This window comes from Falco biarmicus, chromosome 4, assembly GCF_023638135.1.
Source record: "Falco biarmicus isolate bFalBia1 chromosome 4, bFalBia1.pri, whole genome shotgun sequence".
Taxonomy (NCBI): domain Eukaryota; kingdom Metazoa; phylum Chordata; class Aves; order Falconiformes; family Falconidae; genus Falco; species Falco biarmicus.
The window spans coordinates 82,984,538-83,012,391 of record NC_079291.1 but is presented as its reverse complement, the minus strand read 5'-3'; the positions used below and the strand labels follow the sequence as shown (position 1 = coordinate 83,012,391).

The window sequence follows — 27,854 nt, the reverse complement described above, 5'->3', positions numbered from 1 at the left end:
ACAAATATTTTTTTGTCTTCACCTCTTAGTAATTGAGCCCATCAGAGAACTGTCTGGGTGTCTCAACAGATCTATGGAATAAATACTGTAGTCATCTTTGCCTCTCTCTCTGTATGCCTGTAGTAGCGGTTATAGTTTGACGTTTTACCTTTCAGCAATAGCACTGAAACGCAAAATCTAATGTTCTTAGACTGGAAAAGCCCTTTTGGCTCCCAACTCTCGAGAATAAATGCCACCCTGCTTCTGGAAAGAAGCTTTAATTTTATTATGCATAAAATAATTAGAAAAAATACGCAGTATGTCTGTCTTTGCAGAATTGTTGTTCTAAGCCCTAATTAGTGCTACTCTAAATCTTGCAGGACTGTATTGAATATAAGGATTTGTTCAGAGCAAGTACAGCTGTAATTAATCTTTGCATTCCCATCAAGAAATGCTGGCACATGCTGTGAGAAACAAGGAAGGAAACTTTCAGTTCAGGCTGTCTGAGCCAGTACCCAACTGCAGCTAAAACCACTGGAGTAATCTCTTTATCCCTTTCTAGTGTGCAGGGAAGTTCTGAGCAGAGACAGATCCTACCCAGTGAGCAGCCTTTAGCTTTTGATTTTACTGTTTAACTTCATGTTCAGAAAGTTTCTAATGGATTTCAATAATTCAAGAGACTTCAAAATTGCCAACTGTATCTCCATGGAGATTCCTGGTGATGAGAATGTATTCTAGAAATTGGAGCAAGTTAACTACATTTAAAGGTATTTTTGTATGACTAAGGGAGTCTAACAAAGAGTTCCTACTGAAATTCGGTGGAAGCAAGGGAGAGCTCATATATTAAGTAATATGCATAGGGTAAAACTGTGGTAGCATGAGGACAACTTGTATTCTAGTTGCAACAAAATACCTGCAGTATGCAGAAATGTATATGTTAATACTTATCTGACTTAAAAGAAGCAAAGAACGTTGTTTTTAGTGGAAGGGGTCCACTTCCCAGCCTCGTTTCAACCCTTCGGTCTCAAAGATACAGCTGAAATGGAGACTTTTTATGTTTGTGTTACCATCATAAGGCTTTTTGAAGGTTTTGGTGTATTAAAGCTATATGTGCTACTTCAGGATTAAACAAGGACTGGCTTAGCTGTGTAGAAGAAAAGAGGGCTCCAGCTACTTGCTCTGTGCTATATTAGCAGTTTTCTGACTCTGTGGCTGGGTTTAGGAAATTGGGGGCAGGGAGAGACTGGGGTGGGACACACCACGCTGCAAAAGAAGAGGTGAATGGTTTTGTTAAGCCGATCTCCCTGACATGGCTCACTCTGTGCTCAGAAAAGCAGTGCTGACAATGCACTTCAGAAAGTTCCAGTTTTAAAAGTCAGCCTTCTGCACCTCTGTTTGTATGTTCTCTGTAGTAATTCAGTGTGCTTTCATATAGGTACCAGACCTTGTCCTCTCCACGTAGAATTAGAACAGTGAGCAAGGGTGATCTCGGTGTCCTTCAAAATTCTCTAAAATACTCCCTTGAGGAATAACAGTAAGAGGCTAAGGCTTGGATTTTTCAAAGGGGCCACTGAATTTAATAGGATAATGGGTAATGAATGCTTTCAAGCTTTCCTGAATATCCTAGTTTACAGTAAGCTATGTATGATCAAGAACAAGTAACAAGCACAGATGAACAAGTAGGCAAAACATTCAAAACTAGGTCTGTTTTTATGAGATCTTACTGGCCTATCTGCTGGATTTTTATACTTAAAGAGAACAGACGCTTGAAGTTGTTCTTAACTTGTCACACTGGCAGTGAATTGTGTTTAAGGAGCCTACGTTCTTTAGAGGACAGGACCTGGCAGAAAGCTGAAAAGAAAAATGCAGGTAGGATAGGTAATAGCTTGCCCAGTTGGCCAAGTTGTATTCTACTAGCCATCCAAATCTTGATCCTGTTGCAATGACTTATTGAAAAGATTGTCATCATATTTAACCTACTTTTCTTCTGCTGTCTCCCTGACAAGCCTGCTGTGACTTAAAACTTTGAGTGTTTTGCTCAATGTGTTGTGCAAGCAGAGAGCTTAAATTGGGCTGTGGTTCTGTGATAGAGTAATCACGGTGAGCAATAGGAAATGGTGGTTTAAGGAGTTCTGCTTTGCATTATGGTCTTGCTTATGTTGGCACAACTATTTTTTGGGGAGCTCTGCTGTAAATTGCAAATTTCATCTGAGGCAGAGTGCAACCCTATGACTGATTGTAGGCACAGCCAAGGTAGTGACGTGCTTGTGGTGCTGGTGAAGGAACAAGCAGCTGGCAATGCAAGTGATCACTTAGTGCTTGCCAAGGAACGATGGCAGTGTCTTTATCTTGCTGATTTTTCATCCAAGCAATGGTTCCTTACCTCCATAAATCTTTCCTGATGCGAAAATTAGATTCCTGTACCTTGAGGATGCTGTTTAGTTTTTGAAATGATTGTGTTCCAAGTTATTAGAGTGACTGAAGCGTTTGCATACTGTTCAAAGTGAAGGCTCCATTTCACAGGTATTGAGTGTAGAGGAGGAGTGTAGAGGAGGAGGAGGTGAGCAGAGGGAGGGAAGAAACACAGTATTTTACTTCTGAGTTTATGTGAAATGATAGCTGTGCAGCAGCGGAGGTTTTCATAGATAGGTGACTTAAGGATGCATCTGAACATGATACTGTTACAGAAAATCTCTGGAGGTTCCACACTGCCACAAACCAACCAGCTGGTAATGGAACACTAATGGAAAGAGCAGAGCTGTTAGGCTCTCTCCTCAAAGCAGACGGTAAGGTTAGCTCAGTACTCTAGTGTTCCTTTTCCTGAACCTGCCCTAGCTGGGAAGGCTTTATCTTACGAAGGCAGCAGGCAGCATGGTCTGCACCTTCTCATTAGTTTGCAGCTGTGCTTAAAGCAGCTCTGTGGAGTAAACCTGTTTTGCTCTATTATTGACTCTAGTATTTGGGGGAGGGGAGGAAAACTTCTTGGAAACATCATGCAAGATTTTCTGTTTGAGAAAGTGGAAAACATGTTTCTCCGAGAAGTAATTTACTGACACCTTTCAAATGTCTCCTCTGTATACAACACAGATTCCTGCAGTTCAGACTGTGGCAGACTTGTGCTTCACTTGGCTTTACTCCCGAACAAACTGTTGGTGTTTGTCCTTAGAAGGTCTGCTCTCCACCCCACCCCCAAAGCCTCTTAATTTGACTTGCTTTCCTTGATACTCACTTAATTCTACTTTGGAAAACTCAGTAAAATCTCAAACTGAAAAAATAGTGGGTTATTGATGGAACTCTTTCCCATTTAATTCCATCTCTGAATTATGCATATTTAAGACTTTGATCCATCTAGTTTCAGTTTGGTCAGAGTACAGTACTGGATCAGTAGTGATGTTAGATGTGGCCAGGAGGCAGAAGAACGACCCTACTACGTACTGTTTTTCTGTTGTCTTTCTGCCAGTCCAGCACATGCATTCTAGGTTGCAAGGAGGTCAGATGGCTGTCCGCGTGGCTGGACTGTTTCCCTCTCTGCAGCTCAGTAGGATGTGAGTGGGGCTTTAATAAGGAATATTTTTTTAATATTTTTTTTTTACAGGCTGGTCTGCTCCAGAGCTTGTAGAAGTTCGTTAAACCCACTTCAGTTTCCACTGTGGCTTGATTAATTTACATGTGTAGATGAAGCCTTAAGAATAGAATCCAAGTCACTTATTTCAAATCACTTATTTCATCTTTAGATTTGTTTTCAGATGCTTATAGTGCTTAATTTATAAATTATAAAACAGTTGCACATGAGGGTGATTAAAAATAAAACTTTCCATTTGATACAAGACTTCAGCATTACTTGTGGGCTTATTTTCCTCCATGGTAAGTCATTTCTAATAAGCCTGAGCTTTAAGATAATAGCTTTATAAAGATTGAGGACCGTGTCAAAGGACTTGGCTGTAGGTGTATATGAAAATAGGATGGAGTTGCACATAAATACTGCTACTGTTCATGCAGTTACCAATCCCATCTCACCTTGTGAGTCTTCAATCGGGGATGTTTGATCCTTTAGCGAATCAATACCTGAACAAGCTTTAACTTTCAGCTTAGGTAAATCCATTCCAATTTTGGTTTTGTAAGTGAAAGTAACGATGTGAGTTGTGTGATGGAATGGATTGAAATGAAAAATGCAGGAAAAGAATCTTGAATGTTTTGAAAGAGAACAAATTCTGCAAAGGAATAAAAAGAAGTGTAGGTTACTTGAAATCTTCACGCTAAAGTGTCAATAGCGCTAAGGTTTAAGTGCAAATTTGGAAGACCTTCCCCTTGTCATGCTTAAACAACCTTCAGTAGGGGTGAGAGTATTTGGAATAATTGATTTGTTGTGACTGGATGTGAATAAATAAAAATTGTTTTGAGATAATGACTAAATCAGATCACAGAGAAAACTTGACTTGATTGTGAGTGGAAACTGAAGTTGATTTCAGATCACCAAAGGTTGTTTGAGGTTCATTGTCACTCATGTGCTGGACTCAGCATGTGGTGTTGCCACTGGCAGTGAAGCAGAAGAGATGAGGTCACTTCTTCGGTGAAACCCTCTCTCACAGACCCCAAGTGCAGCTGTACTCAACCAATGAAATAAATGCTTTTGGCATATGACATGAGACAGCTCGATCACTAGTGATCCAGCGGATTTACAGGTGCATGTAAAGGTCAGACTTTGTAGCAGGCAATACCAATCTCTGTGTAAGTGGGCGAACATGAGATGTGAGTGGCTTCTCAGTGCTGAGAGCAACCTAGTATACATGATGAAATTCCACTGATTTGAGAATTTAAAAGCTGACAGAAATGGTGCACTTCATAGTTCAAAGTTGGTCAGTCTCTTAGAATTAATAAAGCCCAAGCTGTTATTAAAAAAGGAGTGAGTTTTTTCTAGGGCAAGTGTGTTTTGAAAATCAGACTGGAAACTGGCTTGAGTCACTCAGACTTGCAAGCCTTGTGTTCTGTGTAGTGAGCCTGCTGAGTACTGAGGTAATGGGCATGGTGAAAATCTTCAGACTAATGTAAGCAAGGTTGAATTTTTTCTTTTTCTGCTCCCTACTACCCATACACTTGGTTTTATAGGAATCAAACTGTTAGTTGCACTCGTGTGCTATTTAAGACTTAACTGGCTTTTCACCTTAGTGTGATTTCCACCTAAAACCTAGCTTTCAAATACCGAGCAGCTTTCTGAATCTTGCAAGACCATCATTATAGTCTGCTCACGTCTAGAAATTTCTTGGTTGTGTAGATAGACAAAATGAGAAATACTTTTTTGAAAGAATTTTTTAACTAAGTGTGGGGGATAAATGATACTTTCCAATTCTTACAGTCACCTTTTAGCAGCATACATAGAGAAATTTAAGTAAGACGTGTCAGAGCTGATGTCTCCACACAAAGTGGAGCGTTAGGACGCTGCACCAAAGCATTTGTTGCAGAAGTGGAGTAGGAAGCATGGTTCTGTGAGATACTCAAGGTTATGCCTATTGTAAATGCATTGAAGTTACTTAGCTTTCCAGCTGGCCACCTGCCATGGAAAAGTCCGAGCTCAACATTCTCTCATGTCTGGTGTTAGCTGTTTTTTCAGCCCACAGGATCTAAGACACTTGTTTCCCATCCCTTGATCTGATAAGATTTGAAAGGGAAACTCACTGGTAAACTTGTGATTCAGTCTTGATCAGATAGTCAGCACTGCTGACTAGATTGATTCATAAAGTAAAGTTTGTTTGGTTTGGGTTTTTTTGTCAATGTCTATTCTAGTTCTGCAGATGTCTTCTGTAAACAAAGCAAGTTTCAGGTTTGCATACTGAGCTGCTGAAAACAAAGCATGGGACTAGGGTCACATAATAAAGTGATTGTGCACTGGTCCTGGTGACTTGTAAAGACATCCAGTTGCTTCTAAATTCTGATGTGTTAGTTCGAAGTGCCCATTTTTTCATGGCAGCTGCCCACTGAGAATAAATGGGATAATTTGTTAGCAATTGGCCAGAATCTTGGATCCATCCTTCCATTTACAGCTTGGAACTTTCTTTTAACAGTGGCAAGACTGCTGCTTTCAGTTGCCTTCTCTTGTGCTGCGTTTTAGCTGACTGTGCTTGGAATGAGAAGTTGAGCTGGCATGCGTTCTTTCGACTTCACAGAGAACCTCCGGTATTTGAGATGAAAGGGTTCTGGCAGCAATTTTAGACAATGTATTTGCTTAGACAGTTGGCAGGGAAACAGGAAGGAATCCTTTCGTGGGATGCTTATGACTAGGTCTGTCGTCGACTCGTGTCAGGATGGGTGTGTGAGCTGGGCACACTGCTGATGTTGGATACAGTAATCAGACTTTTTTTATTGATTCTTCCACATGAATTGAGTATATATCTCCTTGCATCTACCTGAATCTTGCTAGCTGCTAGTCAGTGAGGGCTAGGAAATGCTAAATCACTGTAGCTAATGTGGAAGTCTATCTGGTTAAGGATTTTTATTAATTTTTTTAAGCAAAAGCTATAATTTAACCCTTTTGTATTGCACTGTGCATCTTTGTTTTGTTTGTGGCCAGTACTGTTTTCTCTGCTGTTTGCACTTGCTTTTCTTCCAGTTACTGCAAATCTGTGAAGCAAGAATAGCAGTGATGAAGACAGAGTAAGTAGGAGTAAAATCAAAACAGCAGAAATTCTTGTTAATGTTTCTTGAAGCTTACAGTGTGGGATGAGCCTGCCTTAGTCTTTGAACAGAAAATTCCTTTCCTCCTTGAGGCACTGTTGCTAGTGTACATATTTGAGACAAATGGACCGACTTGTTAACATAGCATCAAGTCATTTCTCATCTACATCCTGTTGATGTAGAAACACCTAGAATTTCAGGGAAAAAATGTAACTTTTCTTTTTCCTTGCAACTTTCCTTTTTTTTTTTTTTCCTTTCTTTGGGAATGTGTTGCTATATTTAATTGCTGGGAAAAGCTATCACATGTAGGCGTTGCCCTTCACCACAAGAACTCTACTCCTGTTAAGAGAGTTTCTTAGCTGTAAGGCTAGTATTTCATTCTGTCACGGGGATCCACAAATTTTATCACTGATGTGGGAGCTCAGATTAGCCTAGACCTTTTAGGAAAAATTAAATAAATATTTATCACTTATATTTTTATCTGTGTGCTGTAAAGCATACAGTTTGGCTGGTGTGTCATGTAGGATGAGTTTATAGAAAGCCATCCTGACTTGGACAAACAGGTTTTTGCATTGCCTGTTTATACTGAGCTTAGAAATAATGAATTTTTATAATATTTTTGAACTTTAACATCTGATACCTACTCTGTGTGACTGGGCAGTAGAAAGAAGAGGTAGTTTTTAGAAGAAGCTTAGAACTAAATGATACTTTTTTGTAGTTGGTATGTTTGTAGGGTACAGATAGCAGCAACTTGGATAAGCACTGGAGTTGCTGGATGGGAGCCAGTAGCTCAGTCTGTTGTTAAGGAGGAAGTTAAATAACACTAGAGAGATTTGATAGTTAGAATTCTGTATGGCTTAAACACAGAGAAGTGGTTAGTCTCTGCCTTGAAGCTGGTGACTGAATGAAAAATGTTTGTCTTGAGTCAATAAATTTTAGTGCCCAGACAGGATGTGGAATATCTGTAGAACAGAATTATGGTGTAGAACGGGCATCAGCATTTCGGGACAATTTAGGTTACTTCAGCATCCTTCTGAGTGAATTCCTAACAAGCACAGACTTGCTTATCTCCTTGTGAAATAATACTTCATTCATGAGCTGTCACAAAGAAGAGAACACGCTTTTGGCTGTAGTAAATCCATGTCCTGTTACCAGTGAGGCTGAATAGAAGTGCAGATTTGGAAGTAATCTGTTAGAAGAGCCTGCAGGCTTGGAGAGGTGGTGTTTGTTTATGGTTGCCCCTCATGAGAATTTTAACCCTGGGACTTCAGGGTTTGTAAAGGACTGCTATTCTCCTTGGACAAAAACCAGGGTGAGGGACACAGAGCTGGGTCGGCATGCTCACTTCCAAAGGATGCATGTGTTATGGTGACAGGATGTTAACCTGCTTGTTGTATCCAGTAGGTCTCACTAAGGAAAGCATTTCCTCTTTGCTGGTGAGGTTTTGGGTTCTAATCTCATTTTTAATCTCAACACCCAAAAACTTGCCTGATCTAATGTCTCCAACATTCTCAAATGCTAGTCTCCTGGATATTTTATCCTATTTCTGTGCTTGTAACCTTGCTTTTCCCTTGGGCCTCTGGTTTGAATATCTTGCTTTTATGAAACATCTGAAATGGTAACATTCAAACCTCTTACAGTCAACAGGTGATTGACATCCCAGGAAACTTGAAAGAAATGAGATCTCAGTAGTTGTCTGAAAAACAATGATTTCACTTGCAAGTTAGCGTTAGTGTTGCATTCTGTCATTACGTTATCTCTGGCAGTCCTAATGGACTGGTACCTTATATAAAGGCCTGCTTTGGATAAAATTGGGTATGAATGCTTTGAGTCCATCCCACTCATGTATCTGAGATCTCAGAGGGTAAAGGCTGGGAAATTCCCACATTTCTTTCATGGGGTCTCCTGGATTTTCTCTGAGTTTCTTAGCCCTGGTGCTGAATGTTGTAGAAGTCCTGAATGGAAAGTAGGATACAAACACTGCTGTTCATCTGTTCACGTCACTGTTGCTTTCACCTTGCAGATTCAGCTGCAGTTTGTGGTAGGTAGTTACAGCATCCGTTCCTCCACATGTTTTGCTGTATTTGTGGGAATCTTGTTAGATTTGTTACATGCTTCCTTAAAGTATAACATTTCCTTCCTGTGTGGTTTAATTCATCATCTGAAACAAGCCAAGACTGATAGGTCTACCTTAAATTGTGCACTCTAAATTTAGCAGCTAGAGACAGAATGATCAGGAAGGGCTGAATTAATGTTATGTCAAAAAGGCCTTGGGACAAGGAAAGGAAAAAAGCCAATTTGGAACAGAGGGTCCCCTTTCAAGTCTTTTAGTTCAGAGCAGAATTTAGAGGGACTGCTTTTCAGAAGGAAAAGTTTGAAATGAGCCTGTCTTTGAGGGAACTGCACAATAGGATGTTTCACTGTCATTTATGATTTGACCAACTGTCACTTTGAATAACTGTCTGAGGGTTAAAGTGACAAGTTGATAAATTCTAGCCTTGCGGAACATTTCTTATTACTGAGTTTCTGTGGATATTTTAAAGCAATCTACATACAATCTGTTGTGCATTATTTTCATGAAATGAATATTGCTTGGGAACTCTGCCCGAGTGTTTTCTGCTTGCTTTTTGCAACAAGGCTATCAATGGCAAAGGAAGTGATGCCAAATTTGTTACAATATTCCTGTGTGGAGATTTCTTATGTGCTATGAACCTAGCCTGAAGGGACAGAGACATTAAATTCAATTAGCTATTTTTATGGTGACTTATTTGGAGCTAATGTTAAGATGACATTCATATAGTACAAAATATATAGAATAAAAACTTCTTAATTTTGTGGGTTTTGCCCCTTGAGAATGCTGTGTTCAAAATAATCTGTCATGTAAAAGAAGAGTTTTAGAGCACTATTTTGGGAAGCAAGAGTATATGTTCACATGTTACTTTTCCTTCCTTTCTCTTCCACTAGTGAGTTTTTAAGCAAATTGTGCTGTTTTCTCTGTCTTCACCAAACTTTATACTGCAGATAAGGCAGTTTAAAAAAAAATCTAAAAAAATAATCTAGCAGTGTTGCTGCATTGTGGAACTTGTGGGCTCATTTTAGACCTTCTGCTTGTGTTTCTTGATTCTCCCAGTTCCCAGATGTGCAGTGACTCATCCTAATGAACAATGGGAACAGCATCTCTTATTCCTTCACTTGGTCCCAGTTGGCAAAACTGTTACTCAGAGGATATGTATTGCAGAGGGAGGAGAGATTAGCAGTGAGAGAATGAGTCATCCAACCGTTTGTGGTAACTCTGGTGTGATGAACAAGAAGTTAAGGAAGACTAATGGTCTATACTATGTTCTGGTGTACTAAAAAGGAGTAGCTGAATTGTGTAAAATTCATAACTCGGAGGTCACTCTTCACTCCCCCACCACTGTCCTGGAAAACATGGGCATGGATGGAAGACAGCATTTCGACATCTTGATTTATTAGCATGGAGGGTGGAAAAAAAAATGATGGTCATCTCAGGCTTTGTTGATACAACTTTCAAATGTGAAATATACTAATAGACTGTTAGTTAAAAATAAAAAATAATGTCAGTACAGACATGCTTCACTGACATACTTTTGCTGTGACTGTGACAGAGTGGAGCTTTGTATCCAAGTACTGTGATGGTTGGAATGAAACAATGTCCTTCAGACCTTAAGAATATTATTTATTAATCTTGTTAAAATATTTTTTTAAATGGAAATAGTGTACTAACAGGGAAATAGAAGATTTGAGTCTATTTAAATCTGAAAATACAGAAGCTCAACAATCTTCTGTGTATATAGTTGATCTGAGGAAGTTTTTTGAGCTACCACAGTTTTTCTTGACACACCAGTCTGTAAAAGATTGACACATCTGACCTGGACCTTTTTTATTTAAGTGAACACACCATGATGTGATTATCTTTAGATATTTAAATATAGTATAAATAACTTTGGCTTTCATTTCTATTTTGCTGCTTGCAAGCATAGTTCAAAATAGATTGCAATGTACAAAATAAGTGGTTTAATTTTTTTTTCACTAGAACTATTAAAATAGTGCCATTGAAGTTGTCAGTCTGCATGAAGATATTTTTGGTATCTGATGAATCAATTGCAAATACTTGCTGCCACTTCCATAGGAAGTCTTGCTAGTGAAGCAGAAATAACTGGCTAAAATCTGGAAAAGGAGAGCATGTGAAGTACTAAGCCAGCTTCTGAATATAGTTGAATGCTAAATGACATTGGAGAAACGTTAAGAACTTGCTTTGAAAATGCCACAGCACTTCATTTATGGCCAGTGTCTTCAAGAGAAAAAATAGTTCAGCATGAGAGGGGCAAGCTAATACTTTTTGATAATAATTCGCCTTCAATAGAAAACCTACCTTGATGGACAATTAATAAACTCTTTGCATGTGTGTATTTTTATATGCATACATATATATATACACACACAAATATGTATATTTGTTTGTATGTGTGTATAATACCCAAAGCATGAGCTAGCTTTGCATAAATAATTATTTATCAATGGAATTCAAAATTGCAGTCAAGTGCAGCTTGATATAAAGCTAAATAAATTTGACTTCTAGATCTAATTAATATTGCTATTTATCTACCCTGGATGACAAGGAAAAAATCAAAAGATGAAGTAGTGTTCAGTTAATACAATTGTTCTGATTAAAAATACTAATACAAAACAGTCCTAACACCTGGAGTTTCCATATTTTCCTTATTTAAATACATTACAAGTTATTCATCAGGTCAGTTGGTGCTGTCTGCAGCTGTTCTGTGCTGCCTGCTCTATGAACTGAAATACCCTACAAGTCTCCCAGAAGCAACCAAGTTTTCTATGAATCGGAGTAAGTTGTAGAGCAAGGTTACTTGAAGTCTTTTGGAACAGGAACTGAATCCGCACTTCACTTCCATGGGTCATAACACAGGATCAGGGAATGATTGGTAAAGTAGGGGAGGTTGAGCACGTGGTGTGGGTTTGGGTTGGTTTATGGGTTTGGGGATTTTCTTGGGTTTGGGGTTTTTTTTTTTTTCTCCTCCCTTCAGTTTTGTGTGCTTTAATGATTTGAGCTTTTCTTAACTTCAGACTCTCTGGAGCTTGTTGGGGATTTGTTGTTTTGACTGGAAACAGATATTCTGACTTAAGTACTGGATGTCTTTGAATTCTGTGCTAGAGGAGAATATTCAGACATCTTCAGATCTGTCAGACCATGCATATGGTGTTCACACCTGTTCCAGCAACCTGACTTGATTACCCAGCTATCCAAGTGTTTTGCAATTGCTGCTTAAAATTTCCCGGAATTATTTGGCACAATTGCAGTGTTCTGAAGAGCTGTATAAGAAACTAGAGAAGTCTAGTCTCCCTAAATCACTCCAGAAATGAATGTATATTTTTTTAATTAATCGGGTTATTTTCTAACCTTCTTATAAATGCGCAAAATGTTAAACTAATTGATGCGTGGGGCAGGAAACGGGAGGTAGAAGCTGTAAATCAGGTAAACCCACTGTGTGTTCCAGCAGTTTACATCTGTACAGCTGTTTCCTGCTCTCAGCGTGGGAGGGTGTATGGACAAGGCAAGGACACGTAAAGCAGCTGGTTAGAAAATAGGAACAAGTTGTATCAGAGACAGCCAGTTTGCAGCATCATTGTACATCTAAAGGCATTGTGTAGGACAAAACACAATAGGTGGCGAATGGTTTTTTGTAGCTTCAGGAACCTTTTCTTTTTGTGTTCTTCCATCTCCTAAATATGACTAATGCTGTACAGGAAGACCTTTTGTCTTATTCATGTGGTCTGCGATATCTCTTCTGATCCAACAGAGTGCCAAAAAATACAGGAAATTACTTTCACCTTATGAAAATTCATGATTGTAAGGAAGTTCTTAGAGCAATTGTTCTTTGGATACCTCCCCCCCACCCCCCAAAAGCAATTTTTTCTGCTAGCAATCCACTGTAAATCTTCTGCAGTACATGGTTGGTTTTTGCAAATTGTTCTTTCTCCTTTAAGAAAAGACACTTCCAGTTTAAAATGTTAAGGAATAATAAACTACAGCTCCTTTTTGTCTATACCTTATGCTGAAAGTATGTACTTGTACAGTACACTGAATCCTCAGACCTCCAGTCTGATTTTTCAGAGTGAACTGTTGTGTTGCCATCTGTTCACAGTTGCACTGGAGGAGAATAATTCTATTCTGCTGTCTCAAGCCTATGGTGTAGAGGAGAACATATGGTTTAAGAATTTATATTGCTGTTGAAATCTGAGATGGTATTTTGGGAGTGTTCTCATTCTGAATTAGTGACTTGGTGAAGGTACCTACTGTCAGCTTGGTCATTACTGACACAGCCCTGATCTGTGATGTATGTAATGTCTTTTGATGCCTAATATTATTAAAAGACAGCAAGATTTACCATTTTACCGTTCTTATGACATGGATACAACTGCAAAACACATGTCCTAAACAACAAGGAACACTTTCTTACTGAACAGATCATCTTAATCTGAAGAAAGGGAAGTGTTTGAAGGAGAATGGACTTCTGCCAAAGATAGTTTTACTCCAGAAGTAAAGTTTGCATCTATGTGGAAACAGTTTTATTACTTCTAAAAAGTATGTGCAGGGCTGCTTCTGTCGACAAGTGTGAAGTGGCACTTGATTTGAGTGTGATACATGGGGAAGCTGGGAAGCTTGTTTAAAAAAAAAAAAAAAAAAAAAAAGCAAACACAAAAAAACCCAAACAAACACCACAATGGAAACCCTCACAAAACTTCCCTTGCCCATTTTCAGAACATGAATAAATTTTCTTTCTAAACATTGCCTATGTTCTTCTCAATATAACTGCTGAAGGATTTTGCATGAAATTAGCAAATCCATTATTATAACTCTTGAGCCTAAAAGGGAAACAATCTCTAGAAGATTCTCTTCAGAACGTTCCTTTCCTTTCTTTGACAAACAAGTCTAGCTTAAATTATCACAAATTGTGGATGACTTAAATCTTTCCTTTTTCTAAAGATATGCCAACCAGTCTAGGATATGGTCTTGCTCATTGTTACAAATTTTGAACAAAATACGTTGGTTTCTTACAAATGTGCTTAATTTTTGCTCCCACCCAGTGTCAGTTAATGGTGTTTGTCATACAAAGGGAAAAAGCCTAATTCTTTAAACCAAAGGACTGACTTCAGTAATACTTCCCTTTTATTGTAAAGATTTACTAGATAATTTGAGCATTTATTCAGATCTCTAATCAACTTTGATTTTTCTAGAACTAAGACAGAATTGCTTTTAGAAGAAATACTACCTTACCTACATGTCAGTAGTATATTATGGCAGCTCTACTTCATGATCAGCAGTTTACGTGAATTAGGCTATATTGTACTTCTGCTGTTCCAGCTCCTGAAGCGTATCGGGATGTTGTCCAAGCTTCCACCTGGGATACTGCTCTGTTAGACCTCAGTGCATGTTGGAAAGTGAAAAGGTGATACAGTTCAGTTGGATTTGCTGTCCTAGAAACAAGCTTAGTTCCCATCTCTTTCCTTTTCCACAGGGTGAATCGGTGAAATACTTCCTGGATAACCTGGATCGGATTGGTCAGCTGGTAAGACATACCTTTTGCTTTCTGAACCAAAAGAGCTGAAAAAGATAATAGAAGCCTGGATGTGCTATAATTAATGCTTTTTAGTTTGTGAGGGTTTTATTAAATAATAATGTATTAATAACTTCAGTGTTCTCTCTCTAGAAGTAGTAAATAGAAAGAGTAAAAAACCTGAAGCTTAGTATTTGCTTAATCTTTTTTGACAAGATAACAAATACTGTTTATGGAAGTTGTATGCATGCACACTTTTTTTTTTTACCTGTCCTTTTACACAGTCTCTGGATATCATTCACTTTCTGTGATGATCTGATGGTTGGTGCTACTTAAAGGGAGCAGAATGAAGCCTTACCAAATTAAAAAAAAAAAAAAATCACTAGCACCTGTGAGATTCAAAATCTGTAATGAAAACATCCTTCAGGAGATCCAAAGAGTAGCAGTGATAAGCTTCTGAAGAGCAAATTTTCCTACAGTGGTAGGGTAGGCTGGGCCAGAACCTGTGATAGAACATGTTGCTGTTCCCACTGGTCATGGAGTGTGAACCCAGAAGAATTATTTCCACTAAAGTTTGCAATACATCCTTTGTAAGAGTAATGAACTATGAAAAACTACATTTCAAAAAAAAGGAGAAAAAAAAAAAAAAACAAACCAAAAAAAACCACCACTTTTAGGGATGACTTGGTGATCTGCTTTACTGAACGCTACCTAAATGGTGATAACAGTGTAGCTAAGAATTTCATAGTGGAAAAAATACATTTCAGCCTGAAAATGAGGCTTGAAAGGTAAAAATGTGAACAAGTGCATTAGTCCTATATTTTTATTCTCATATGTCTCAGGATCTTCTGTAGCTGTTTATCAGTGTGCTCAGATAAATGGTCAACAGTTCATTATTCTCAAGTTGAGTATTCGTTTTTCACTTGATGATTAAAAAAATCATGGTTCCTATTGATTTCTCCTGTTACTTTAATACTGGCATTAGCCAGCATTTTGAAGGACTTTTGTTGACACTTTTCTTCTTTCTTTTACAGAATTATTTCCCCAGCAAACAAGATATTTTGCTGGCTAGAAAAGCCACAAAGGGGATAGTAGAGCATGATTTCATCATTAAAAAAATACCTTTCAAGATGGTGGATGTAGGTGGACAGAGATCTCAGCGTCAAAAGTGGTTCCAGTGCTTTGATGGAATAACTTCAATTTTGTTTATGGTCTCCTCCAGTGAATATGATCAGGTTCTCATGGAAGACAGGCGCACAAATAGACTTGTGGAGTCCATGAATATCTTTGAGACAATAGTCAATAACAAGCTTTTCTTTAATGTTTCCATTATTCTATTCCTCAACAAGATGGATCTTCTTGTAGAGAAGGTAAAGACTGTCAGCATTAAGAAGTATTTCTCGGACTTCAAAGGTGACCCTCACAGGCTAGAAGATGTTCAACGTTATCTGGTGCAGTGCTTTGACAGAAAGAGGAGAAACCGTAGTAAGCCGCTCTTCCATCACTTCACCACTGCCATAGACACTGAAAACATTCGCTTTGTGTTTCATGCTGTGAAGGACACGATCCTTCAAGAGAATCTGAAGGATATTATGTTGCAGTGAAGGAGAGCAGCCCATGTTCTGTTAAAATTTGCTGGAGGGTTAGATCAAAGTTTTTATTCTTTCTTTATGGCCCTTGCATGTGGTGTAGGACCCATGCTAATTACTTGGCTCAGGAATGCTGTAAACTAGCCAGTCCAAACAGAGGAGCTATAGGCCGAAGGAGTCAAATGTTGATGTTAGCTACTGAATCATTTGGACTAGAAACACTACTGAAACATGGCCGTTGTAGGTTCCGTACCTAGTTTGGAATGCTGAATAACACAACCACCTTCTGCCTTCTTAGAAAAAAGAAATCTCTGACAACCCATGTATGGAAGATGCGTTGTTTTAAATGAATGTGCTCATTTTTCAGAGATGCTAGTTATGCAAACTGCCTTTTTTTTGTAGTTTGGAGGTGCTGAATCAATCAAACAAATCTAAATGTAATGAGATTGGCAGCTGCGTTGGAGAACATTAGTGGAAGTTCCAGTCTTAACCCTTAGGGATATACCCAGATCTTGTGTGCATGTTCAGCTTTGCCAATGGTCTGGAATCCACTTATCAAGGTTGATGCACAGCTCTTGTCTGAAAGTTTTGCATGAGTCTCCTGAGGCAAAAGTCTAAAACTGTATAAGGAAACCCATGTTGGAGTAAACTGGATGGGAAGTTTGGGCCTCACTGATACAGAGAAGGGTTTATTTTGCACTATGTGTGAAGGGTATTACATCATGGGGAAACGGATTTCCTTGGTGAAGCAGCTTGTGCTAGAGCACCTGACCATCTATCTGCACAGTGGGTGCTCAAGTGAGATGTACTTCATGGAAATCCAGCACTGTTCTCACACCCACAGTTGGCAGTGTTTGTGAAGGTTCAGTATCTTGCGTGACAGGGCTTTATCTACATTCAAAAGTTTGAAAGCTGATTAAACTCTTAAGCAAAGGTTTGGTAGTACAGCAGCTGCTTGATTAGTTCCCAACAGCTGACCTTATAGGAAGACTGAACACCCTAGAGATCCCAGTTTTACAGCTGCACTGATGTATTTGGACAGCAAGACCTTGCTGTAAAATTAGCCTTTAATCTGTGTCTTAATGGGATCTTTAGCCTATAGTAATGCACATGTAATTCTGAGTACACTCAAGTTTGGAGTTGCCCATTTTGGGCAATGGTTTGTGTGTAAAATTGCAAGAGGCTATAAATAATGTTGATATGAACTGTTAATTTCCTAGCTCTCTCAATCTGTGCAACTAACTGTCAGGTGCCTTTTTTGTGTACAGATATATCGGATCTTTACTTCTACAGTGGGGTACATGGACAAACTGAAGATCTGCCTTTTATATCAACATTGTAGTGCTCTCCATTAGGTAATTTTCAAACATAGTTTACTGTTTACTGCAATTTTTGTCATAGACTTTTATCCAAGAATAAAACCTGAAGGGCTGTTTGTACCCGTAGAAGGTCAGCAGATTCCCTGGAGTTCATATCCCCTTTGAGCCTGTAATGGCATGTCAAAACAAGCAACATTTTACTTCAGCTGGTAATCCCATGGGAAATGTGGTCAAAAAAAGTCCTGTTCCGTTGTCCTTTCATGTTAATTTGGATAAAATCTGGAATCTTTCTTCCCCTCTGAAGCTTGCAGATGTTCATATCGGTATTTTTGGGTAGTTTGCTAATGTAGCAGTCTCTTGGCTTTCTTGTGCAGGCTTCAGAGTGGGAAAGATGTGGCTATTTCAGTGCCGTGTAGCGCGCACAGTGTCAAGGTAAGAAGCAACTGAAAATTTGCAGATGGGAAAATCTAGCTTAAATTTGAGCAAACTTAATCAGGAATTAGCTTCTTTGTAACAAGTCTTATTTTTGCCAGGACCAACTCTGTCGTTTAAATATTTATTCATTTTTAACCTTGAAGGGGGAAAATGTTATGTGACTAATATTCAGATGGGGGGAAACTCTTCAGACTATTACATTTGAAAAGGTAAATGTTTCAACACAGTAACGCGAACAAGTTTACTCATCACGTAAAGTGCGTTCCTGTAAGCTAGTCCGTTTGTTTGGCTGAGGACTAAAGACTGTATTCAAAGCTTTGAAGTATTCTTGGGGAGCTAGGTAGTAGTTTCCACTTCACAGAAGACACTAGGAAGGAAGAAGCAGTTGTGGGCTGATCTGACTTCTAGGTTGACTTGACTTTTCCTAGTTTGCTGTGAGCCTTATTCTTTCACTAGATTTTCTAGATGGGCTAGTATTATGCTTGTTTTCTCAAATGAGTTAAACATTCCCTTTCAACTGTATTTCTTTCTCAAGAATTACCTCAGTTTTATGTCTGAATCTACTGTAGTTTTACCTGGGAGGCATAGCATGGAATTTCCTGTTCTCTTTTTCTCTTCATGCTCATCCATGGTTTTGTATCCTTAGTAACCTCACGGATTTAAAGCTCTGAGCAGACTTAATAATGCAACTTATATTTTAAGTAACTTAAAATCTGCACCTGAAAACGAAACAGAATGAGATATCTCATATTGAGCTCTTCAAGCATATAACTTTTTTTTATATGATATGGTAGTTTTGCACACGAAATCAGAGGTTTAGGGAAGCAGTTTGCTCACCTCAGGCCCATTATTGCCTTTCTTCTTTCTATTGATAAAATGGGCCTAAACACAATGCTGTAATCTGCGGATGGAAATCAGTAGTTTGGCTCTGTGTTCCATCAAACTTTGATAGTGATGGTTCACACCAGGAACCCAAGATCAGGAACAACTTCTTGCAAAAGTCAAGCACTTCTCAAGTTTGCAAAGAATCTGGCCCATGAGTAAAAAGGACTTAAGTGGCAGCTTTCTCTGCAAAATACACTTCACTTCTTGCCACAGCTGAGGGGGATTTTGTTTATTTGTTTTGTCAAGGTATATTGTTGTATAATAAAGCCAGAAAATCTTATGGTAAATCAGTTAATTACTAAGCAGAATTTAGGTAGATTAGGTTGTACAAACATCTCAGGATAGGCTTGGTCAGTTGCTTAGTCCTTCCACAAGAAACAAACAGATAATTTTATTTTAAGTGACATCCTGGAGAACTTTGCAGGTAAACACAGCTGGAGATAACATTTTCTTCTTCTTCTTCTTCTTCTTCATAGGCTTATTGTTCATTTGGCTAGTCAGGAAATGGGTCACAGGCAGGATGATAATCAGATGGAGACCTTGAATAACTACTTTTTTTAAAAAAGAAAAAAAAGGCAGCCTTTTGTTGTCCCTCCTCTGACACCCACAGGTCAATGACTAGTGATGGGGTGTTGCAAACAGGTTGTCTCTCCCAAGGACAAAGAGAGGAAGCGCTTGCAAGAGAGACTTATGTAATCTTGCAGTTCCATTTAAGTAGAAAACCTAAATGGGAGTCCTTTATCAAATGCTGCTTTGTATTTGTTGTCCTCAAAACAGGCTTTAAGCTAATATAGCATATCAGTCAGTACCATTCCTTCAGATTGCAGTGATGTCATTCTCTGAATAATTTTTAGATGGCATTACAAAGTGACAGATGAATTAGAATTAAAAAGGAAGAATAGTTTTCTAAGTGACATATTTATAGGGAGTTGTCACTTTGAAGGAATTAAATAGTTCTTAATGTTGAAAATTAATTAATATCCATTATGGAAAGTAAATTACTGGCCCCTCAGCTCTACACTACAACTCAAAGATGCTTCCAGTTTGATAAAAACACTTGATCTTACTTTATTTAATATGTCAGCATAGATTATTTGACTTATTAACTTGATAACATATTCATTTTTAAGAAATACTGCTGTGTAAAGCCTAGAACCGGGCATGTTACAAGCATGAAGAAGCTCCTGAAGATGACTGTTCACAGGCTTTCTGAGCCAACTAAAGCCTGAACCTCAGCCAAGCAGACAGAGTGGAGAAGCTAATGGCAAAAAAAGTGTAGTGAAATGGAGCAGGAAGAGCTCATCTGTGTATGGCACAGCAGAAAAAAGTGTAATTCCACTAGGATAGCTATAGTAGGGTTTTTTGTATGAAAGGTGGCACATTTAAAAAGTGTGTCCTGTCCTGTCCGTGTGTGATCCCCCCGCCTTCATTCCCATGTCCCCATGCCCCTGGGTATTCACCAGTCCTGGTTACTGTAATCTGCAAAGAATAGTAGAGTTAAAGAAATTAAAAGAATAGACATGGAACCACTGAAGAAACTAGCAGCTTTTGTTAGTGACAGGCAACTACCTTCCAGAGAATATAACTTTAGAAAACAAGCCCTTTGCTGCCTTTAGATGGCTGTCTGTGGATATTAACTTCGTATTTTAGAGTATTTTCTAAGTATGTACCTCTTTAGTTCTCCTGGAAAAAAATGATTCTGCTGCATGGAACTACAGGATTTCTGTAAAAGGCCCTTCTGATTTTCAAGTAGGGAGTTTTGATGCCTGACTTAGCTTTGCTTGTGTCATCTAATTTTCAGGAGTACTTACGGGTTCATAGGCAGTTTGGTGCATGCCAGCTTGAGACACAAACACAATATGCAGTAACACCTCCATACAGCGCAGCTTGTCATGTAAGCCAAACACTGATCTCTCATGACGAGAACTACGTTGATTTTTATAAGTTTAATAGTAGCTTCTTTTCTATATCATTTTTCTAGTATAAAATCACATGGTGTAGTCAGGGGTTTTAATATAGCACTGTTAACTCTTTACCTCAGTACACTCTAATTCTGTAACACAAAGTGGTGGGTAGGGTGTTTCAGTAGCAACTATAAAACATCTGTGCCTACTTCAGTAAAAGAGTCTTTAACAGATTTCTAGGGAGCATGCATTACGGATCAGGAAGGCTGGCATGGTCTGGACCAGACTTGGCCTGAATTAATATTAACTCCACACACTTCTGGGTGAGGACTGTCTAGCCTAGTGGGGAAGTAATTGCCAAGACAATACAAGACCTAGTGCTTTTTAGTATTACCTGTTTTGTCATTAGCTGGGGTGATCTCCGCTTTGTGCTGTGAAGTGGGCACTTCTTTGTTTTAACACTATTCTTTTTTTACATAGATGGAAGTGAGTAAAGCCAGGATATTTAGAGCTGAAACCGCTGCTCTACTCACCAGGTGATGCTATCTCTGCTCATCTTGGTGGTTGGATGGTTTAGCTTGATTCTTGACATTTTTATCTTTTTCTAATGGCATTTGGAAAGCAGTGTTGAAGTTAATCTATGTGTCGATATGCTTGTTTTGTTAATGGGTGGGGAGTATGGAGGTACTAGATTGTCAGTGCTAGTGGTTCTGTGCCTGGCTTGATGAACTGTATCACAGCCCAGCTCTTGGCATATGTCTGAAGGTCATACATTCTGTCCAATGTGAAAATATTCACAGTTGGAGAGGAAATAAAGAGCAGTGCTGACTTCCAAGGTGGGCATTCTGGTAAAAAAGCCAAAGTATGTTGGAAGGGAGCAGAAGAGGAGAGCTATTTTCTTGACAGATCCCAAAAGCTGATGGTGCTTGAAGACTGACTTTATTGAAGTGAAATGCCATCTGTGTTGACCCCAAAAGCTTTGAGTGACTCCAGAGAGCTATTGGCTGTGAATTAACAGCAGCAGGCTGGCAAGGCTGCCCATGCTGCAGCTGCACACCCTTCCGCTGTAAATCTCTCTTCATCTGTTCATAACTGGGTGCTAAAACTCAATTTCTGCTAAATTACAGTATGCAAATCTCTGGCCAGACAGTGCATTTTACTCCTTTCTAACAACTACCTAAACTTTCTTCAAGATACCAGAGTGTGAGAAGTATCCCAGGGGAACGGCTAGGTAGGAGACTGTTTCCATTATTTGAATAAACACTGCAACAGATGGAGAGTAAAAATTGTTGATAAGTAAGACCTGAGAGAGCATCTTATGAGGGAAGGAATAGATTTTTGGATAACACTGACTGCTTCTCTGCTAGTACTTCCTGTCAATCTCTTGTGCTGAGCTTATGTGCAGGTGGTTGGGCACAAAAGTTGAGAAAAGATGGCAGGGAGAAGGGGAATGTGGAAGAGAAATGATCTTTTGGTAGCTCATGAGACTTGGAAAGCATGGTTGGTGGATTGAGGTTTGAAAACCTGTTCAAGCTCCCATTTGTATTGAAGCCATTAACTCTCTTATGATGAGATAATGTGTGTTCTTCCGGTGTACAGGTTTTGTTATCTCAAATGTGTAATGAGCCTGAATTGATGGTACAAGCTAAAAAGTATTTCCGGAGACTCCACTTAACAAAATAGCTAGTATTTATTGCTCTTGTGATGAATTGTCTTGTTTATGGATGAATATGTATGAAAGCAAACTGAAAACACAAAGTTATTTCATGACACAATCATGTAGCTAGGAAGCCAATTAATGTTATCTTTTATTCTGCAATTTACTTGCTCTCTGGTGCCTATGCATTGTAACACACATACTATGCAATATCATTCTCTTTTTTTTTAAACGAGTTCACTGCACTGGGTAAGGAAGGCCTGAGTTTAGCCTTAATTTTCTAACAATTCACAGGAAAGTACTTTAAAAACCGTGACAAACTAAAAGAAGGTTAAAAAATGCATAAAGTAAAAGCACAGTTCCAGACTGCTCACGTAAGTGTCTTTCTAGCACCAAACAGCATCCATGATAGAAGCAGCTACTTGCTGTAATAGTTTCAATTTATGAAAACTGTGTACTAGATAAAATTATATTGTGATGTGTAAAAAGTGTATTTTACAGCTTTGGTGACTTAGTTTACTGTTTTGTATATATGAATTTTATAAATCTATTAAAACTTGACTTGTTATACTGTTCTTCTTGGGTTTTATCTTTCAACAGAGTCTAGAGTGACCTTTTTTGCTTTATTAAAGAATTTTCTGCAAGAGACCCGCTTTTTGAATAAATTACAGCATGGACTGCATGAAATTTCAGCTGCCATGCAATAAAATCTTGTTCTGTAATCTTTATGTATCTCCCACCTTTCCAGTTCTGGTCTGAATCATTCTTCCCAAGTCTGTCCAGGAATTGAAGGCTGGTGGAACATTAACCTGTATAAAACTTCCAGTTCAGTCGTCTGTAGCATTTCCATAGCTGACTTAGGCATTGGAACTAATGGGAAGTGGAAGGGGAGACACAGCTAGAGTTTGTGCTTATGTATTTTAAGCTTAGCAAGAATTTTTTAATGATTAATATTAAATAAATATTAAATAGTTAACCCTGTTGAGTTGGCAACACCTGTTAGAGATTCCTCTTTGCTGTATAGCATGTGATAACAGCCATGGGAACTATACTTGCTTCTTTCCAGTGCTGGTCCCCTCTGCTGGACTCACTTGTGTGCTGTGGTATCTTCTACAGCGGCGTAGAACCACTGACCTTTGGAGAGGCATCGGTATCCCTGTCTTACGGCATCGCCATCCTGGCATCAACTAATTGTGCCAGAACTTAAACTCCAGTTCTTAGGAATCTCATTAACCTTTTCTCGCTTGTACTTCAAAAGGTCACATCTGGCAGATTTTTGTGGCAAACCTTAATTGTTTCTTGTGTGAACTAGTAACGGCTAATCAATTACATTGGCAGGTACACAGTCTGAAACACTTCGTGGAGCATTGTTTGTCCTTTTTACTAATCATTGGAAATGTTAGGTCCTCTGCTACATCAAGCTTTCAGGAATGGCTGACTTTTGGTTTTGGGATGGGTTTTTTTTTTTCCCCCCAGAGGTGCTGAGCACTTTCAAGTAACAATGCATATTGTCAGTGTTTGGCATCTCTGAAAATGAGGGCAGATGAATTGAAAATTCAGTATGTACTAATAGGAGGTTTCCAGGTGTGATCAGGTACTTTCTAATCTGAGAAAGTCAAGGCAACAGCAGCAGCTCCAAGTGATCTCTTTGGTCAGCTCTGTGAAAGCAACTGTTAGCCCTTTCCTGAGCCAAATTATTCCAGTGAATTACAGAGCTACAAGATAACATACAGAAAAAGTTTAATAGGTTTCTCACTGGAGCAAGAAACAGCTCTTTCTGGCAATATCTGCTGGAGCACATTGGTGTTGAAAACAAGGGCCATGCCAGGTGGTTGAGACGCTTTACCAGCAGGCAGCAAAGGAGGGGTTATTTCAAGTTGTCAGTTCTGCCTGCTCTAAAGCTGGCTGGAGTTTGGTTGGTTTGTATTGAAGTTCTGTGGTATCTGAATTGCTGAATCTCCAAAGACTTAATCAAAATAAGAAATGTGTTGTCACTGGAGTGGCTGCCTGAGCTCAGTCCTTCCCTAGTCAGCAGTTGTGAGCAGGCACTTAAACAGCACCAGTTTCAGTGGGATTTAAGTTTTTGTTTGGGACACACGGAAGGAGGCTTGAATCAGGGTATCTTAGTGACACCATTTTTCCATACTTGCCAATATTTCTGTATCTCAAACTATCTCACTTCATACAGCAAAGATGTCCCTTTCATAATTCAGCTGCAGAGATGTTGCCCCGTAAGAGCAGAGGCTGAGGCGGTTGGCTCTGCAGGTAGGTTTGTCTTTTCAGTGCTGAAGAATGCTTGTACCCCAGGGACAGCCTAAACTCAATATATTAACTTTGGATTCTCTTCCCTAGGTCAGCATGGCTACCTGTTACTAGAGTGTGTCTTCTGTAATTTCAGTAATTCAGCACTCTGAAGGTAAAAGGGAAAAAACCATGACTAGTTCCCCAGGGAGAGGCTTCTCTAAAGTACAACATTGGCAGGGCATAACTTGTATTTTTGCTAAAGTGTACAAGGCATAAGGTTTGGGGTGCTTATAGTAACATTTAAATGTTCATTACAGCTCTTTGAGGAGAGAAATTAAATCTTGTGGTTTCTAGCTCCAGTCTGGTATCTCATTATCTTGTACAGACCATGGAGGAAGTTTACTCAGTTACTAGCAAATATTAATCAAATTTCTTGCCACTCTCCCCAAGACTGACTGGCATCTTGGGAATCTGCATGGTCTTAGGGGAGGAAGAGTTATTAGGAAGAGTATGTAGGGATTTTTACAAAAAGTATCTTTCCTTTTAAAGCCTCCATTTAGCCCAGCAGAAACAGACTTCAGTTAAAAGTATTGGGTTTTAGGGGAGGGAAGTGGTGCTATCCACTCTTAAATTGGAAAGTGCTGGATACTGGTAGATAAATGTCTGTGGAAGACACTGGTTTATCCTCTCCCACCTTAGCTAGTTGTGGGCAATTTCACCCCTAACTAGCAAAGAGTGGGGGGCTATTTGAGGGGATTTTGTTTGTTTTTTGCTTCCCTGGACAGTTGTGTTGTACCCCCAGTCCCTTCAATTACAGCAACTTCTTGTTTTAAGTGTAGGAGTGGAATGTTCTGTTTATTCTTGGGAGAAGATATTTGTCTCTATGAGCTCGTAAAGCTATTAAAAGACTGTGTTTTCTGCTCTGTTCAGGATTATAGACTTGTAGAAGTCTCTTCAAAATAAGTATCCTTGAGCTTGAGGCAGAAAGGGTATGACTGGATTTACTTTGATAGTGGAAGATGTTCCAAGTAGCCACGGGATGGTGTGGTTTGGGGGTTGTTCTGAGCCAGATGAGTCTAGTGCGAATCTGTGTTGTCCCATTGCCTTAGGGGTTGTTACATGGGAGACAGCAGCTTCAGGAAGGAGTTGCCTGGTTCTGCTGGAGGATCTCCGAAGGCAGGTCATGGGCAGGGTTCAATTCTAGATCATCTGCCTGTCATAACAAGGCACCCACAGGTCATGAGCCAGAGAAACGAAAGCGCTGCCTTCCCAGGGCTGCGGGGCCGGGGCGGGGGGGTATTTGTAACTGGGTCTCAGCTGCAGACCAGCAGCATTACCTGCTCCTGGTGAGGAACAGCGCTGTGTCCGCAGCTGCCAGCCAGAGCCCCGATGCCATGCCGCAGCAGCCTACTGGTACCATTGCCCTTTGGGACTTGCCTCCTTTCCCGTCTGGGTGCCCAGTTCCTTTCACTGCCTGTCTTCCCGCAGGAGGCTCAGCAAACTGTGGCTGATGTACTGCACAGTGAACACCTAGGTTCTCCTGCCTGCTGCCTACTACGCACTGGAACTCTGTTCCTGGACCATTTGTAACCAACTCCGATCTTGGCTGCTGAGTTGCAAGTAACTTCTGGGGGGTGCATTTATATATAGAGTACCCTACTACTTGCAGATGGTTGATCATGCAGCTTGACCTTCTAAAATGACTCCCAAGTATCTCATCTGTATTTGTTTCACAGCTTGGCAGCTCATTAGCTGAAAGTTACGCTCCTGTTCCCATACCTTTCCAAGTTACCTCCCTGGAAACCTGCTGCTTAAAATGCAGGAAATCTTATTTAGGGGTTTACCTGCAATTTGGTTTACTCCTAATGCCCATCAGCTGTTTTCTGCCCCTCTACAACTCTGATACATGCAGAGAAGAGTAGGAATTGCACCTTTGTGCTTTAGTCCTGGTTATCACCTTAATTTTCTGTGTAACCTTGGCCAGTCACTTTATTCCTCTGTGACGCAGGTTGCCTCCTTACTCCTTAGACTTTGTGATCTTAAGTACTTTCAGACCCTGGGATAAAATGTTGCACTGCGCTGTAATGTACAGCAGTAGTGCTGGAAACCTTTGCTGAGGTGAAGAGTAGCTAGCTCCACGGAAGTGTTCTTGCATGAACAAAAACCTGTGGGGTAATAGTGCATGGATCTTCTCTCCTCCAGCTGCTCAAGAACTTTAAAAGTGTATTCAGCTACTTTCTGCCTTTCACTGCAAAGTTGCATATTGCCTGTGGACCCTGCTGAGCTGCCTATGCGAGTAGGTGAAGCTGCGAGTTACCGTGCTCATTTACTTCTTACTTGGAGCACTTCTGGACAAGCTGAGCTGGTAAGTGGTGGTTCTGTCAGTGATGCTGTCAAAAATGCCCATTATTGGTAAGCAACAGCTCTCCGGCAGAAATTCATGCTTTCACAACAGAGCGTACGTGAGTCAAGCATCACATAGGGAGGTTCCCCATCGCTGACTTCTGCCAGAAGTTGAGTGTGTTTCTGTGCCACCCCTTTTCTCTGTTGTCTTTGGATTTGTTGTGATAGAAGGCTGCCCATTTCCCTTAGGCAGTATTGTCATCCAGAGTTTATGGCCCCTTTCTGGAAAGTTCCTAAAGTTCAGCATAATTGTTCAGTACAGAAGCAAGAGCGAACAAGGCTGGACAACATGTAATCTCTTGCTTAAAATAGTAAATCTGTTAAGGCAACAACAGAGCAAGTATGGGGCAGTACATGGATTTGTAATTCAAGCAGGATTAGTTTGGAAAATTTCTGCTGCTGGGAAGAATGTCTTGGATGAGAACCCCACCGCCTTTGAGGCTGCCAGGAGAGGGCGGCAGCAGCGGCTCCGCCGCACAGCGCCTGCGCCCAGGCCAGGCGCGCAGCCTGGAAAAAATGTTTCCAGGAATTGCCGTCATCAGTCCCGAAGCCAGAACTCCCTTTTTCTCCCCTTATGAATCATGCGGATGTGAAGTCAGTTGTGTTTCTCAAATCCAGTTGAATTTACTACGAGATCATCTGTTCTGCTCACCTGCACGTGTAAATCTCAAGCTTTTCTCAAACGTCTTCCCCTGATCTTCTCCCTTCCCGCCCCAAAAATGCATTGCAGGGTTACTGCGTGGTTAGATCCTCTCTCCTCCCAGCTGAACTGGACCCAGTCCTGCCTGCTGATATTTTTGGATGGGAGAAAACCAAAGCACGGCCACGTAGCTGTGAGCCACCGAGTGCGTTATCAGTGCTGAGGTCTGAGTGAACTGGGGATGGAGAGAGCCTTCCCCCAGCCTGCTGCTCTTACAGAGCTCAAACCCATTGCCCTCTTGAGCTCCGGCTATAAATAGCCAGAGAGGAACAGCATGCCCCAGCACTGGGGAGACGGGCTCTGCAGCTCCTGGAGCCAGCACGGCACCGGTTCCTGGTGAGTGGGTGGCTTAGGGAACAGAGAAGAGGGAGAGGACCAGGGTTTTAAGTTCTCAAGGCAGAAAGAGAATAATGCATGTGTAATTCCCCCCTTTCAGTTAATAGTCAATGAGTGTGTGAATGTTTTCAAA

The 27,854-nt window shown here is 40.0% G+C and overlaps 1 protein-coding gene across 1 annotated transcript in view; it reads left to right on the top strand.

The window, feature by feature from the left end:
• GNA12 (G protein subunit alpha 12) overlaps positions 1-22,613 on the top strand; it is a 44,405-nt gene extending 21,792 nt beyond the window's left edge. Inside the window, exons 3-4 of the mRNA XM_056334303.1 lie at positions 14,211-14,261; positions 15,284-22,613. Coding sequence (XP_056190278.1) covers positions 14,211-14,261; positions 15,284-15,853 — 621 coding nt within the window. The 3' untranslated portion in view covers positions 15,854-22,613. The remainder of the gene's footprint in view (positions 1-14,210; positions 14,262-15,283) is intronic.
• The last annotated feature ends 5,241 nt before the right edge of the window (positions 22,614-27,854 follow it).